The sequence below is a fragment of the Falco biarmicus genome, chromosome 4 (assembly GCF_023638135.1).
Source record: "Falco biarmicus isolate bFalBia1 chromosome 4, bFalBia1.pri, whole genome shotgun sequence".
Classification (NCBI taxonomy): Eukaryota; Metazoa; Chordata; class Aves; order Falconiformes; family Falconidae; genus Falco; species Falco biarmicus.
Genome location: NC_079291.1, coordinates 57,862,688 through 57,880,485, shown reverse-complemented (window position 1 = coordinate 57,880,485; position 17,798 = coordinate 57,862,688). Strand labels below are relative to the sequence as shown.

Genomic DNA, 17,798 nt, shown 5'->3' with positions numbered 1-17,798 from the left:
TTAAAAACAAATCCAAAACACGGGTACATTTTCTTACAGTTATTTGTAGAAAAGAAAGGAGGAGTGTGGAAGGGTAATGACTAACTCACTATACCCACCCTTTTCTGTTTTATACATACTGTAAATAGCAACACCCAAATGAAAAGGAGCAATTTTTTCCTTTTCCTGCAATATTCCTTCAACTCATAATGCCGTGTGCTGCTCAGCATCGGAAACTGTTTATGCAGATTGTCTGGGGCACAGTTTCCCATGAATGCATTACAGAATGTTGCCTTAAATGTAACAGCTAGAAGAGCAATGCCTACTAATGGTTACATTGAAGAGAAAAGCACTGTTGCTGGATGCAGGACTGAGAAAAGGCAGTTTTGCCCCTCAAAATTGCTGATACAAGATAAATGTTTCTCAAACGTTTGACTACCGTATGTCAGATTGCATATCAGCATAAGCCAAATTCAGATCTTGGCCCTGAACAACTGCAGACCACTACTACTCAGGAATAGCTAAACTGAAGAAATTGCATTCATGCTAAAGTAAAGCTGAGTAAGTAAGAACAGACTGCTCGGTGTTCGTATTGTTACTCGGAGCTCTTTGATCTAGAAATGAAATTGGAAGGCACCCTCGCCATCTTTTCTCTGTTTTTTATTCCCTCTCTTTGAATGGGATGGAAAATATTAAAGGTATTTAATGGTTCCATCTCTGCTTAAAATAAGGACGATAAGCAAGGGAGAAACATAGATATGGGGACAGATACACACAGGGTAATAATAAACTTGTTCTGAACCACTGTCAATTTAAGGACTGGAGAATAAGCATGTGAATAACTCATTAGAGGCATTAATAAAATAATACAAGCTTCACTAATTAAAGCTGTTATCTGCGTTTCAAGTGGCATGCCCTTCTGGTATTTTTCTGAATTTTGGACAGGCATCCCTATATTACTTTTCCACTTGAACACTAAGTAAGGAATATACTCGGGAATGAATAGAGCACGTTAAATCCCACACAAACATGCAACACAGAGCATTCCATCACAGCTTTGGCTAACTTGAAGTAAAATAACATTCTCACACATCTATTTGTATCCACTATCATCTTACTTTTGCAAGAGAAATATCAATTGCCTTTGATACTACTTGAAGCATATACAGTGTTGAAAGATCCGGGTTCTTACTAACTTCTCCAGTTGTTCCTTCATCCTCAAAATCAACTGAAAAAAAATAAATCATATAATGTGTTGGATTAAAAAAATTGCTTCCCCCGGCAGGCTCGGTGACAGGGGTTCATCAATATGACAATTAACACTTTCTTCTCATGTGTCTTTATAAAAAAGAAAACACAATTTTAGCCAGGAAAGACAGATAAAAAACACATGAGCCAGCCTTTGTTTAATTACTTCTTAATGACTTCTTTACACAGTCTTACCTAAGAAGTTAATATCAAATGCAATTATTCTGAATCAATGAAGAGTTACAAAGAAGCGACTCATACACATTTGGTTACAGCTGCTCTGAAGAATACAGTGGCAAAAGCCAAACTGAAGCTTGACATAACTTACCTAATTCTAGGACATCTTTCATCTGGTCTTCTTTATAGCAAGTGGATGTTGGAGACTTCCTACATTAAAATTAAACAAAACATGAATGACTAAATGTTCACTTCTAATGAGAAGAGTTGTTCAAAGAAACAAAGAGAAATATTGAGTGTGCCCACACAAACATACAATTTTTATGTGTGTATATATATGTATACACACACATAGAAAGGTGTGTAGGTGAGTAGAGAAAGATAATAAAAGAGGCACATAGCTAAAAACCATATTAACTGGTTTTCACCTTTAGCTTTTAAAATGTTCCATACAAAGAAGCTCAGTCTCACTAACATTTTTTTAATAAGGAAATAAATGGTGTTAGAGCAAAAAAACTTTTTCAGTGGAAGAAAGCTGAACTTCAAGAGCTCATCAGTAAAAACTGCCAGCACAGGGCAGTATGCTGCAATTAATTCAGAATTTCAGTCTTCTTTCAACATCAGTTTCATTTAATTTCTGTAATTTCAGTATATGTCAGGTCCTGCAAGCTCATGTACAGGGGCATATTTTATACTGCCCTGAATTTCAAGTGAAGAAATTAATTGATATGTGACTGCCTCTGAGTTCAAAGGATCTGGACCTAAAATAAAATTTACATCTCTGATCAGGATCACGATGAGATATAAGTTAGTCCTTAAACTACTTGAAATATCCAAATAATATAAGTGGGATTAGGTGTTAGACTAGCTTCCTTTACCAGGGTAATTTTTTTAATGCACTAATAGGTAGCAGTTGTCCAACTGCCCTTGTGGTTTAATTGTATATTAAATAAATAACAGGTAGAAAATTCATATAAACAACTACTAAAAGGACTAAGCATTTAAACTTGTTTGAGAAGTCAGAACTTAAATAGAATGTTAGATTTTCAGAGGTTAGATGGATTTATTTTTCCTGTTGAATTGATACCAAAATGAATTCAGAACCAAGGAAAAGTTTCAAATAACTACTGTAAAAACATGGGGGATTTTGGTTGTGGGTTTTTTTTGGTTCAGTTTCTTTTTTTTCTTTTTTTTTCAAAAGAGCAATACTGCATCATTGGCCTTTGCTTTGGAAAAAAGGTATTGCATTGACAGTTCTTTCAAAAATAGTATGGAATAATTTCCTCAGCAATATTCTTTGTATGCATGATATTATTATAGCAACAACTGCTGTCATATCACATACTTTCCACTAACTTAATTTCCTTTTTCAGCGTGTGAAAGATGAACAAAAGCAGAACACAGACCTATCACATTCAGGACTTTTCCCATTTAAAAGCATTTTGGCACCTTTCTCACTGGCAGTCTTTGATACTATAAGAACAGAAACATTTTTTTCTCTATAAACAAGGTAAAGGATTTATGCAATGAAATGTGGATGGCCACAATTTAAAAAAGATAAAATAGAAATGAATCACTTTGTTAGTAGGGAGTTGAGGTAAAAATAAATAGGATGCCCAGCAGGTCAATATAAAAGGGCTGGCTGAGAGCAAATCTGTGTAGTGGCATAAACAGTATTGAGCCCTTGCTGAATATAACAGTACTTTAAATGTGATATAGAGTTTCAAATAGCTGAGTGTGGTATATTCTAAAATACAATCAGATTTCCTCTTGCTTTCTCTAATACTGAATTTCAGTGGAGATTTCTTTCTGCTAGCTACCTGCTAGTATTTTCATCTTTCCGGGTCAGGGAAAGGGTTGCAATGACACTATATTTGCCAATAAAATATTTTTTAGCCAGGTACTCATGTCACAACTACACCTAAACATAGCCACAATCCACAATTTTGTTCTGCCTGAAATTGTACACTATTGCTTCTTGTTTCCTACAGAATAATGTGTTTCTCCCCAGGTCAATCCAATTCAATCTAGTTTTGCAAAAAGCAGAGCTCTTAGTACTTAAGAATGCAGCACTACAGGTTACAGCATACTATCCAGCCTCAACTGCTGCTTCAGGGCTTGGTCTCCTATAGGTACTGTATCATATCTCCTAGCTTCATTAGATGTCTTGGATACCTTAGAGTGTCAAATAGCACTATGCGCCTTTGTTTAGGCACATAGATCACTCCCTACATCAAATTAGTAGCCTTGATTCATTTTTGTCCCAAACACTTCTCCTCAGCAGTGTTTCATCTGAAAAAATCTGTAAAAGAAAGTCAAGTCAATTGTGGTATAATTGATATATAGCCCACGTGGCACCAGGGTTTGTAACATCATTGCTTTCTGGAAAGTCTAGAAGATTTTGGTTCTACACCCATTCCAGGAAGAACCAAGCCCAGGACGCAAAGTGCTTTGAATTCTCAAGGCTAGGAATTCCCATCAAGCTGAGGAAAGTACGGACATCAAAGATTGATGTAGGGTGTTTTTCGGTTAAGTGGGGTATTTTTGCAGGTGTATGTTCCTTCAAGAGTAACTTGTGTTTCTCAAAACGCTGTCAGGACATTTATTGCAATTTCCATTTCAGCAGATGGTTACTGTTCAGGAAAATTTATTGTACACATAAAACCATACAGTTAGAATACTGAGGAAGGGGGAAGTCATCCGTCATGGCAGAAAAATGGGACAGGAAGAAAATATGCTTCATTATAAACATAGTATACAGTACTTTCTCTAAATATTTGAACAGTCCTATTTGATCTTCACGCATTGCAGAAAACTGAATTTACGAAGAATAGCTGAACTTGCAGAGAAATCACTTCTTGGCACAATAGTGCATGCACATTCCACTATTTCCTATTTATACTACAATACACAAAAGGTCAAATAAACAAAGGAGCTTAAAAAATAAACACTGACCATCACTGGCTTTAAGATGACTGTGTTGGTAAAACTTATTTTCACTGCCTGATTACAACAGCTTTTCTACAGGACATACATATTTTCTGCATCATAATATAGTGTCAGAAGGTTGCCTAGAAGTTGCAATCCTCCAGCCTTGTGCTGTTACACCATATACAGACACATATGTCATTCTTGGTACAGTAAGATCTGGGGAGTAGATAAGAAAATTTAGACTGCTAATGTCTGCAAAAAGGTAAACAAGGCCATTGTATGCAATGCAGCTTGCCACTGCTTTAGGGCAAAATTATAAGAACCGAATTATTAAAAGCAATTGTAAAGATGCAAAGCATCATAATGAATACCAGGTAATATATTTCCGTAGGAAAAAGGCCTTGTCAAGAAGATTTAATAAAAATTCTGACATGCTTGCAAGCCTGGTTGGTAAAGGCAACAGAGCTCATACACTTAATTTCTCCAAACTTCTTTTTTAGTTAAGGCCTGCACCTGATTTGATTGGCACATTAGCAGTATGAAAGATAATTCATGAACAGATGGCTCATTGACAGACATGAACAAGGTAAATTAAAAAAACTTTGTCATTGAAAGAGTCATTTCTAATAAGCTCACACACGAATCTGCATCTGTCCTGCTGCATTTTAACTGTAGTGACAATTCAGGAGAAAAAAAACACCTTTGCTGAGAAGGTTTGTGTATGGAAAAAATAATGATGATAATCACGAGTTGAGCTACAAGATGGTTTGAACTGCATGATGAGTTGGGCTCACATGAATAGAATGCTCTCTCACAGGCAAGAAACAAATATTTATCTCCAGCTGTAAAACCAGACCTACTATAATAAAAGTGTAGCTCATTTATTCATACTGTACTTTATCAAAAAATTTTCTGTGCAGCATTCCTACCATGGAATTTTCAAGGAGCACAGTACCAACCACTTGTGTGAACTGACCATTACATTTAGCAACTCAAAACAGTTGCCAGCAAAATAAACAAGTATCAGTAAATTAAAACTGAGGGCTAAAATTCCACTAAAGATAGATGCTTACAAGATACCAGTTAAGAGACACTGTATAAAACATTAAGAAGAGTTCCCAGACTTCAACGCTCAATAAATTCACATCAGTGGAGGTGAATACAACCCTCCATTCTGTTTTTCAGGCATATGCACCCACTCTGCCTGGTTTTGGCCATCAAGTTTTGGACCATTTATTTTTAAGGATGTGGAATTTTCAGGGCCTTACACTTCTTGTCAGAAACCTCAGATTTGTAACAATCCAACCCCCTGTAACTTGACAGACTTTAGCAAAATAAATTCTCTTCCTGAAAGCTAATATCAAGTGTTAAATTGGAAGAAGACAAAAGCTTACACTGAGGAGTAGTGTAGTTCTCTTATTTTATTATTAAAAAAGGTAAATACATACAACCGCCTAGTGATGAGCACCCATATTGCAGAGAAGATTTTAATGCCTGGTAAAGTAATCTAATCTTAGGGAGAGTAACAGATAAGGAAACAAAAATTCCCTGTACTACCTGCAAACAACTAATTGTTTTTAAGGAGCAGGTGATTTCTTATGCTGCTTCCTACCATGCTTTCCTTGATGCTCATATGTAGACACAGTGAAAGGAAATGGTGTGAAGCTTTATCAGTGATATACGATGTATATTGTCTGTTCTTGCTTTCCATTTGAGAAGATCTAGATTCCCTCTATGTCTGCATGAACAAGGCAAGCTCTCAACTGACTGAACGCATTTTAGGCAATGGGCTGGACCCTTCCCACTTTACATCCTTTCCAAAAATAAAGAAATTATACAGAAGCCATTTGTCATTTCCAGTAATTGCAAAGTGCTTCTTCCTATGGAGTGCTGGAAAAATACTAAAAGGGCAAATGGCAGCACACACAGATGTTATGTCGAAGGCTCTGATGCCATAAATCCATTGGCACAAAACAAAAAGTCACAATAGTTTATTACTTTTATTTTAGGTTCTTTTTTCCAGCCCAAGCATTATGTTATAAAAGGTGTTATGTAACTTGAAGGTTTTCACTACTGAGTGATTTGGCACTCAGTACCTCTCTCTCTCTCTTTTTCTATGTATGGGCTAGTTAAATCCATGTTGCCCAACAGTGACCCCATTTTGTTTGACAGCCATTCTGATTGCCAATTGCAAGAGCCAAATAAAGACTTATTCCCCGGCTGGCGCTAAGCACACTCCGGGAGGGTTTGGTTAGTCTCTCAGGGAAGGTGCCAACTGCACTATTCTTACTGTGCTTCCTGCCAACAAAGCCACACCGAAGCATTGACGAACACTTGAGATGACGCCATGTGCTTCTTCATGTGGCTTGTGGACAACGCCTGATGCTACACACAGATCACAAAGAAAGATGGAAGGAAACATGCAAAGGTAATTTACTATTAGGCTGCTCCAACTCTGCATTCTTTTCTGGTTTTATCTGAAATGTTGCACTCTGACTAAACTATTTCCTAGAAATGCCACTACTGCCCCATACATCCTCTTCCTCTCACAGTGGGAAAAAATTAATGAATTCCTCAGACATTGCTCATGCATACTGCATGTGAATGAGTATGCTGGCATATACTGAATCAGTTGGGGTTTTCTGACTGTTTATAACAGTTTATAACAATATGGCCATCTGAGCTCAGACCACATTTTGCAGAACGCGCTATCAAGGTGATGAGTACTTTTAGGAACTGTTCATCATCTCACAGGATCAAAACTTTATTACTTACTAAAATGCCAGATATCATTTTAGACAAAGCAATCTCATGTGACAGATTGATTTTGTATATAATAGTGAAATATTACAGCCCACTGGGCAAACAGTACAGAATTCATGACTCCTAGAAAACCTATTTTTACAACAAAATGCATAGTAGAAAAGACTGGAGCTGATCATATCTGTTGGGTAAATAATATACATTACATAACTTTGCTGGAACTATTTTTCCTTTGAGTTGGAAATCAATTTTATTTAAAAAATACAATTAAAACCAAAATGTTGATTAGTATTCTTTATGAAATCTGACATTCATATATTAACTATAATTAGGCACTGTATTTTCCTGTTTCAGTGAAAGCCCATATTTAAGAGGTCAGCTCCTTCAGCTCTCTTATTTCTGTCATGAGTTCAGAATCACAGAATAGCTGAGGTCGGAAGGGACCTCTGGAGCTCACCTAGTCCAACCTTCTGCTCAGAGAAGCTTCAAGTAGAGCAAGTTGCTCAAGGCCATGTCCAGTCATGTTTTGAGTATCTCCAAGGATGGAGTCACCAAAGCTTCCCTAAGCAACCTGTTCCATTGTTTCCACTCCCACAGGAAAATATTTCCCAATCACCTGTATCATGAAGCTATCATCAGTGCAGTCCAGAGATCTCCTGGATTGCTTGTGTTCTGCTTATGCTGATGAAGTCAAATCCTGCACTGGACTTGCTGAGAAATTCACAGCCAACATTCTCTGCCAATGTTCCAACGTAAATCAGCACAGCTTGTGTCCAGGATAAAAATGTGTGAGAGGATCTTGGCAGTTTTTGGCATTCAGTCATGTATAACTGACAGGTATATAGGCTTGGTCCTCACATAGAAAATAAGCTCATTTATTCTTGTTAATAACAGAAAGTGTGAATATTTACCCTTTAAGGACCATAACACTTTCAAAATACTATTGTGAAATTCTCAGATATCTGAAAGAATACAAAAAACCTGCATATATTTGTAAAGGATTTTTTTGAGAAGATTAGTATTTTGTTTTCCTTTAAGGATCTCCCAGCTCCATAAAAGTGAATTTTCAGGGAATTTTTGTTGGAACATATGAAAGGGAACTGGCAGGAATTTTCAGTACCACCATGGGTTCACCTGTACTGGTCTCCATTCAGGATGAAGAAAGCCATAGGTAGTTCAGAAAGCAAAGCAAAGCCAAGCCATTCCCTCCTTGTCAGTCTTACACAGAAATGCAGGGAGTTGAAGGCAGGTACCTTTGCTCTATGAACACATATTGCCTTACCACAGAAGATTAGACTGAGTTCATAATTATACTATAAAGGCCATTTTGGAGGAAAACACACTAAAACATTGAGAAGAAATTGTGCATTCAGTGTGCTTGAAACTGGAAGTAAGAAGGCATATGCCTGTGATAAACTGCAGTGACAAATGTGCTAATGTAATTTTCTAATGCTGAGAATCATGCTATGAGCAGAAGGTGACTGTTCTTACCCTTTATCAGTGAGAGTCACAGTGTGACAAAGTTAGAGCAGTCCTTAAATACATGGAAGTAATATAAACAAATCAACAAAACCTAACAGAAAAACAACAGCAAAATTTCAGAGCAGGAAAGATAAAAATACAAGCAGACAGTACAAGCTTTGAACAAAACAAAAAATGCCTAAAGGAACATGAAAAATATTTGTAAGTATTTCAAAAGAGGCGAACATGTAGCAAGGAACACAAAGATCAGTCAAAAATCAACTTCAGCTATGTATAACACGCCAGAAAGAAAGCTGATGTAAGGTGAATATAAGGGAAATCAGCCTAAAACAAAAGGCTAGACGCTGGAACATATTCTTAGGGGAGAGGTGTCACTTGAGTCATTTAAGACTGGACTAGACAAAACTCTGGAAAAAGTATTACAGCAAATAGATATATATAGTAATGAATAATCTGTCATAGAAACAAATGACCTTAAAAGGTCTTCTCCATCTGTAATTTCTAAGTTTCTATGAAATATGAGTAATATTCCACTAAGGAGCTTGGTATCTATGACAATTCACTAACCCTACCCCATTTGTGTTTGAATGCAGAGCACTGGTAGAAAAACGCTTATTACCAAATAATGAGTGATATTTTGGGAACCACTGAAGAGTCCTCATGTAAGGTGAACTCAGTTGAGAGGCAATTGCAGTAAGAGAAACCCTGGCTCTGAACTCACTGGCACTTGCTTTCCTGGTGGTGGAGATGAAGTGCATCAAAGATACTTAGGTTTTGGTTGGAAAAGGCATCTGAAGCCAAACTACACAGTTATAAAACTGTCCCTACTGTCTGAAATAGTCATCTGTACTGGCAGAATTCTGAAAGGAAACCACTAGCTCACATTCAGTTTGCAGCCAAGACTAATGGCAAGGCAAAGGAGGGTATGGCAGAAGCAATTAGAAGAACCGGATAAGTAGGCTGCTTGTTCACAATCAAAGGATGAGTGGAGAATCAATTATCTTCCTTGCTCCTGAAACTGTATTATAGATCTCTGCCTTTGGACAATGGGATCTATTGCTGTATCCTTTTGCTAATGGCAGAAGGAAATTTTTGTTCTGATGTAAAGATACTCAGATTTCTTTTTGCCCTTCTGATAGCCATTCCCTTTCAGTTTCTATGAAATTGGCAAGATATCCTTAACTTCGAGTCAATTGCTAAATTGTTTTATTCCCTTTAGTCTCTGATTCCAGTTTTACACTTTTTTCTTCCTTCATTGCTCTGATTCTAGTTTCTATGCTATTTTTCTTAAAATTGGGGAAGGGAGGGTGGTTGACATTATGCATGAAAATTAGCAGTTCAGACATTCCAATATGTTCTTCTTCTTAACTACCAGAAGTGAAACTGAGGTCTACAGATAATATCTGCCCATCTAACTCAGCATAATGTGGTTCCACTACACTGCAGAACTGCCCAGTCAGAACACAGCTGGGCAGCTCACATTTACTCATTTAGAAACCATTTGGCTGAGAACTGGAGGGTTTCCACATCAGTAACACACCTTGCATTGATAGAATTAAGGGGCATGGAAAATCAGGAGAGCACTTCAACTTCAGAGGCTGTATCAACAGCTGTAGTATTTCTCTATAGCTGAGACAAAAGAACAGTTTCTCAACTGCTGTGAAGTGGGTTTGCTTGCCTTTCTCCATTTTGTTTGCTAAAGCCACGAAACATGGGGAAATCTTGACCTTCTAACACCATTTAGCCTTCCCAAATAACTCATTATTCATATTCACCATGTTTTTTCCAGAAAAGCAATAGAAAACTTTTAATCCAAGGTCAGGTATCAACTTTAACAGTTATTTATTTTTTTATACTTCCTAAAGATCATTAATTCCATTCCACTACAGACCCTCATTCTTCATTCTGTGTGTTCAGTTTAGTGATGAATACTTCCTTCTTGTAGGGAATTCAGCATTAAGCAGAATCACAGAATGGCTGAGGTTGGAAGGGACCTCTCAAGGTCATCTGGTGCAACCCCCCTGCTCAAAGGAGAGCTGACCCCACCTCAAGGTATTAAAGGTGGCAAAGAACCTTTCCTCACTGTCCATCAAGGCTTTGCACAGGTACAAAGACTCAGGAAAGTCTTTCATAGTTTGGCACCTTTGACCTGAATATGTTCCTTCAACATCATGTCTCCCAAATTCCTGCGGAACTTGAAGCATTTTAACATAATCGTAAGTATAGATACAGCAACTTTCTAGTTGGAATCTTGGATCATTCATATTGACTGTGTATTTTTAAACATAATGTTTTATTCCCTTGAAAATCTCAAAATAAAATAAAAAACCAACAGAAAGTAGTGAGTCATCCACATTTTGATTGTGCCTCTCACACAACTAATGCTACTGGGAGGAACATGGACTCAACAAAAAGAACAGTAAGAAGTACTCCTTTGAGAATTAACTATAAACACCAGCATCAAAATAACATGGAAGGATGGATGGGGTTTCAAATTCTCCACTGAAGTGGCACTGAGACAAAAATGTGATTTTTAATTTAAGTTAAATAAAATTGCTACGAAAGAGCATGAAGGAATTACTGATATAATTCTGTATAGATGTGTGTGTGTGTGTGCAATTTGGTATCAACATACAAATTCTTGGTTTTGTGTTTGTCTCCCTATGGTCTTGGAGAAACATCATTCTTTTCCTTAAAATGGACAGTTCTACAGTAAAATAACAGGAGTGCTGTATACATTGTATTAGCTTATACAACAAGAAAACTCATCAACAATCTACCTTCGCATGATAAAGTCACATAGGGAAGTATTACAAACTGATTCACTGTTAATTACTTCTGCTGCATGATTTCTCTGTCAAAGCAAACTTTTCCTTATTTACTTCATATATTCATGACTGTACTACTATTACATAATATAGGCAAAAAGGAAGAAATATACTGCAGCCACTGAAGCATTATATCTAAAGTCATGGAATAGGAAAACTCAGAAAACCAACTCCCGAGAAAAGTTTAAAACTCAGACTGAAACACTGTCCTTGTAATAACTTCCTGGACCTACAGCTTCCAAGGACCAGTTACCATTACCAACACCACAATATACACAGTACAATAACCACAACACAATGCCGCACCCATGGCATTTCCACCATGGTGGAAACTGCTCCTTTTTAAACAGACAATCTGTCAAAAGCAGGGTCCCCCAGGGATCGATATTGGGCCCAACATTGTTTAATATTTTCGTAAGTGATCTGGATGATGGGATCAAGTGTACCCTAATGAAGTTTGCTGATGATACTAAAATGAGTGGGGAAGTGGACACTTCAGAAGTGAGGCCCACTCTGCAGGAAGACCTGGATAGGCTGGAAGAGCGGGCTAACAAAGACCTGAAGAAGTTCAGCAAAGACAAATGTAAGGTCTTGCGTCTGGCAAAACATAATCCAGCAGTGCAGCACAGACTGGGACCTACCTGGCTGGGGAGCAGCTCTGTGGAAAGGGACCTGGGGATCCTGATGGACAAGCTCAATATGAATGAACAGTGTGCTGCTGTGGCAAAGAAAGCCAACGGGATGCTGGGCTGCATCACCAAAGGCATCACCAGCAGAGATAAAGAAGTCATCATCCCACTCTACTCAGCACTTGTCAGGCCACACTTGGAATACTGTGTTCAGTTTTGGTTCCTGCTATAGAAAAAGGATGTGGACAGGCTGGAAATTTCCAGAGAAGGGCCACAAAGATGATCAAAGGGCTGGGAAGCCTGCCAGGTGAGGAAAGGCTGAGACAACGGGGTTTGTTCAGCCTTGAGAAAAGGCTTAGGGGAGAGCTTATCACTGTGTTCCAGTATTTGGCTACAAATAAGATGGAGACTCCCTTTTTACAAGGAGTCACATTGAAAAGATGAGGGGTAGTGGGTACAAGTTACGCCTGGGGAGATTCTGATTGGGCACAAGAGGAAAACTTTTTCACGATGAGAACAATCAGCCATTGCAATAATCTTCCCAGGGAAGTTGCAGATTCCCCAGCACTGGACACTTTCAAGATCTGGCTGGACAGGGTGCTGGGCCATCTTGTCTAGACCATACTTTCACCAAGAAAGATTGGACCAGATGATCCTTGTGGTCCCTTCCAACCTGGTGTTCTATGATTCTATGAATCAAGAAATTAGCTGCTGTTTGTTTATAGCTAAGGATACATGATGATTTGCTGTCACCTATATATTGCTTTTTTCTGGTTTAATTAACAATAAAGGAATTCTTAACAAAAAAGTAATATAGATTGCATTCACAATGACATCTGAGTAGGCAGGCAAACTCTAGAGCATATTATACTTTCTTTATGGAATAACTCCTAGTAACAGGGAAAACAACACAATCAGGACATAGAGAGCTATCACTGACCCAACAGAAAAATTTCTGTTCCCCTTGTAATACAAGGAAGAAAATAATCCCTTTTTTCTACTTATTTGCAACCACTATTCTTCCTTTTCTGGGGAAGAATTCAGGCATCATATGCTAGGTACTATGTTGGTAAATGAAGATGCAGGTGAACAAATCGCTTTTCACCTCTATCTTTCTGTGATTAAAGGAATATAGTGCACTCATTATGTAATGACAGTATGTCTGCAAGGGGATCAACATTAAGTCTTTAAACTGGAGAGACATACATTCAATGGATGGACCACTCAGTGGATAAGGAATTGGCTGATGGTCACACTCAAAGAGTCGTGGTCAATGGCTTGATGTCCAAGTGGAGACCAGTGATGAGTGGTGTTCCTCAGGGGTCCGTAATGGAACCAGTGGTGTTCAACATCTTTATTGGTGACATGGACAGTGGGATTGAGTGGACCCTTAGCAAATTTGCCAATGACACCAAATTGTGTGGTGCAGTCAACATGCTGGAGGGAAGGGATGCCATCCAGAGGGACCCTGACAGGCTTCAGAGGTGGCCCCTGCCAACCGCATGAAGTTCAGCAAGTCCAAGTGCAGTTGGAAAAAAAGCACGATCATTTCTTTCATTAAAACATGTGAGTCAAAATACTGTGGATCTGTATTTCCACAGGATATTTTTATAGCTAGGTATTTCTGTCCACTCAGTTTGCAAGCATGTATTCGATAACATTCAGCTTGTCTTTTGAAGCATGGCAATCGTTTTGCTTTTCTCATATGTAGCAATGGATGCCTGCAGCCTATATGCAACAATAGCATTTTTTGCATATGAGAAAACAGAATGAAAAACTACAGCAAATGGAAGGAAAAATAAGATTTTTATATCTTTAGTTTTGTATGGGAACAAAAACCTGAATTGCAGTGTCTGTGGATGAGCCAGCTGTGGTTAATCCTATATAGATTTTTTAGCTACTCATCTAAATACTTAGTTTAGCATTTATGTCAGAGGCATTAGGTAGCAGTAACAGAGAATGGAGCGTCTGGACAAATATCCACTCCTACATTGTAATTTTTCATGCATCAAAATGCTCAAGCACTCTGGCCAAATCCTGAAAGGCTTTCAAACACTGCAGGATTTGGCCAAACGGATACAGAAGTCTTGCAAGAGCCAGGCCTCATATTGCAATGGTTGATGTTTATTTGGAGTCTCACTTCAACTCTCTGTTACTTCCACTTAACTTCAGGAGTATCAGCAGTCCTGCTGATTTTAGTGAGAGTTTTCAGGAGCTCAGAGCTCAGCATGAATTCAAATGCTCTGCTACTGGCCTTAAGTCAAACTGTCTGGCAGGAATGTCCCCGTTCTGCCTTGGAAACAGATTACATGTACTTTGCTTAGGAAATAGCTCCCTCTTCAGTTATTGCTGAAACCAAACCAGCCCTCTGAAGGAAAAAAAAAAACCCACCAAACTATTTCAAACCACTTACTACAGCAAAGGAGCACAGTACTGCAGCACATTGCAGAAAATGGTACACAGGGGCTAGTTCCCTTTCAGCAGCTTCTCCTTTTCTGCCCACTCCACAATTACTGCATAAGGTTAGGAAGTGTCAGCACGTCCAACTACAGCTGAGTGAAGTTAGTACAAGAGATTTCCTGATCAGACAGTGCCTTCCCAAAGAATTTTATCCAGTCCAATATGCCTCTGACACTCATAAATAAGGTACTATATATTCATGGATTATCAAATACCAGGAATACACTTGCTCCTCTCAGCTTTGTTGGAGAGCTGTCAAAAGCCCACTGAAGCTGTGTTCTGTACCTCAATGCATTCTGAAAATGAGGTAAGAAACCATCCTGAAACTGGAAAGGGTGAAGTGATGGGTCAGCACTGCCTTATACATTCTTGTCAAGTCATATGAAACAAGAGTTTAATGGAGTCAGATTCCATTGCTTCTGCTTCCCCAGCGACTTAGGATCTGGCTTTCTGCATTCACACAGAGACATGCAAGACTTAATAAATCCTTCTGGAAGCAGAACATCAAAGGTGGATCTGCAGGCACCACTTCCAGTCCAGCAACATCTGGACATGTAATGCCTGAGTTCAGCCATTACCTGACATAGCTCAGCTTTCCAGTACAGTACATAATGGAGAACTGACCTCTTTCGGATTTTAAAACATAAGACTGTAGTACTTTGGTCTGTTACTCAATAATGTTTTATAAATGAAGTTAGCTAACTAAATGCTGGTGGCTATTTTCAGTTGCTTTTTGGTTCCAGATAGGAAGTGAGTGCCACTCCTGGCCCATCTGCAACCCCATTAGATCCTCAGTTTGTTAGCTCCCAGTACCCCTAACATAAGTGTGGAAAGACCTAATACATCACTGTTTCCTCATGATCTCAACAGGCCCTCCACATACTGTGTCTCAAGGTTTATAGGTAATTAAACAGGGAAACAAAATAGTAATAATAATTTTTAAAAATCTGAGGTTGTAGTTTTAGCATATTAATGAGCCTTTTCAGCACTTAAAAAATAGCAGCAAACCTGGCTGCTGTTATATTTAGTAAAACAGAAATACTACTTTACAGCCCACAGAAGGGAATGCTGCTCCATAAACTAAGGCACATAACCACTCCTTTTACCTGCTTCAGGTTCTCCTCAAAGGAGTAGTGATCAAAGAAGTGGCATGTGCCTTAGTTTATGGAGCAGCAGGTGATATAAACTTGAAAACATTTCTACCCATTATAACACATGCTCACCTCTAGCACTGGAGATTGCACAAGACCAACTCTCAGGGTGCCTGAGCCCTATACATTATTTTACTGCTGACATGCTCGGTGGCCTGTTGCATGCAGGTTGCTCTCTGCTTGCTTCAGTTTTCCCATCCATAGTATGGGCAGAGTGATACCTCCTGCTTGAAGTTGTTTGAGAGCTGCTGAGGAGAGGGGCTAGATAATGAGACAGCAGGTTTTATTATGCAGACTTTATATGTGCACAGACAGGGACGAGATGCTCTGCACTCCTCAGACCTAGAGCACCCTCAGTGGTTCAGAATTCCATACTGGTTAAACTGATGGATAACTGAACCTGAAGCATTTGAAAATCCAAATCAAGTCACAGCCCCACTACAAAGCTAGCTTTCACATGTGGCAGTCTGGGTCCTAATGCTTTGACAACTCCCAAATAAACAAAACCCCATGCCTCCCACTCAAATTTTGCACAGGAAAAAAAATTAAGAGTGTAAGACAGAGAAAAGCCAAAAATACATATTTGGAGCTAACAGAAGCAGGCTTTTCTAAACCTTTTATATCAATGTGAAGCAATGCAGCACAGTAAAACAAACCTAAGCTAACTTTTGAGTAAAATACTTTGAGACTGTGTGGCTGTAGCATTATGGTACATGAGGACGTTAATTTGGCTAAATACTGCAATGACACAGGCTCTTCTGCTTTAAAGACACCCCGCAGTGTCTCCACGTGGTACAGCACTGTGCTGGTAGCTAAACCAGCCTGTTTGGGCATGGCTTGGATATCTCAACACAGCACTGCACTGAACCATGTGGACATATGTATGCACTTGGTTGGTACTCCTTAATATTATCCTCTGAGGTTTTCTGGATGTACTACTGCAATATTTAAATATAATCAACACTGTTTCCTAAGGAGCAAGCAATGTCTCCATGGAAAACTGCAGATAACCTCCACAGGTGGGTGTCACCTGTACTGCTTAGATGTCCAAGCAGTCTAAGTCTGAAATACTAACTAGCTCCCTTTTGCAGTAAAAGAGAAACCAGCACCTCTAGGGTCTCTCCACTGACCAAGATAGGAGTCTTGAGTGGTTTGGGATGTCAAAAGATAGTAAGTTAAATCAACTTGTCTGCCTTTCAGAATCTTCACCTCTTCCAGCTGCTTCCTCTCAATGAAATCAGGAGGTGTATCTCAGTCGCTCCTAGTCCTCCATAAGATATCCTCAATATTTTAGTATAATATTCTTATAAATATTCTTACCTATGGCCTGACAATCGACTCTCACTTTTCTTGAGGGATCTGTCTCTTTTCTCCTTTCCAGTCCCTGAATGTCTGTGAGCTGCACTCACTTTAAGGCTTTTTTCGCTGCTGTCTGTACCAAAGCTTGGAACCGGTTTTCTTTCTTCTGTCTTGGTCCTCTCTCTTTCAGACAGCAGTCTGGCAAAAGAGTCATCTGTATCTTTGGGGATATGTCTTAGTTTTTCTGAGGCTGAACTTGTGTATGAGCTTGATATAGTCTTTGATGCAAACTCCATATTTACTTGTGTTGAAGATCCTTTGGTTTCTTGAAAATCAGTACTTGGGACACTTGGGTCATCTTCTACATGTTCTTCACCCTTGAACCGTGCTGTGCTGCTTATGCTAGTGGATCGTTTTGAAAGCCTCCTTTTTTGCAGATCCTAGAAATAAGTGCCATTAAAACCCTAGATTAAACTTTGAGCATCTTTAAATAAACATGAAAAGCAAAGTCAGGCAATTTATTATTAGTGATTGGTTATATAGTAAATCAGTTTTTTTAAAAATCAGTAATAAGACAGACACACGCTTTTACTTAAAATTTGAAAAGTACTGAAGATGCTGTATACTGCTAAAAATTGCTTTCTTCTACCCAAGAACATCAAAGAAATACCTCCTAAAAGCTTAATTTTGGGGTTGTACCCAAGTCAGGAAACAAAATCATATAAGACATTTTACAGGAAAGACTGTACAAGAAACACCCACCACACGTACCTAGTCTATATTTTCAAATCAGAGATATTTAGAAAAATCCAAGTAATTCATTTAACTTCCATATTCTCTTCAGTATTATC

General features: G+C 38.5%; 1 protein-coding gene across 1 annotated transcript in view; it reads right to left on the bottom strand.

Annotated features, from left to right (window-relative positions):
• MINDY4 (MINDY lysine 48 deubiquitinase 4) overlaps positions 1–17,798 on the bottom strand; it is an 82,391-nt gene that overhangs the window by 55,694 nt on the left and 8,899 nt on the right. Inside the window, exons 5-7 of the mRNA XM_056338046.1 lie at positions 16,969–17,387; positions 1,556–1,614; positions 1,098–1,207 (exon numbers count right to left, since the gene is read on the bottom strand). Of these exons, the coding sequence (XP_056194021.1) occupies positions 1,098–1,207; positions 1,556–1,614; positions 16,969–17,387 (588 nt within the window). The remainder of the gene's footprint in view (positions 1–1,097; positions 1,208–1,555; positions 1,615–16,968; positions 17,388–17,798) is intronic.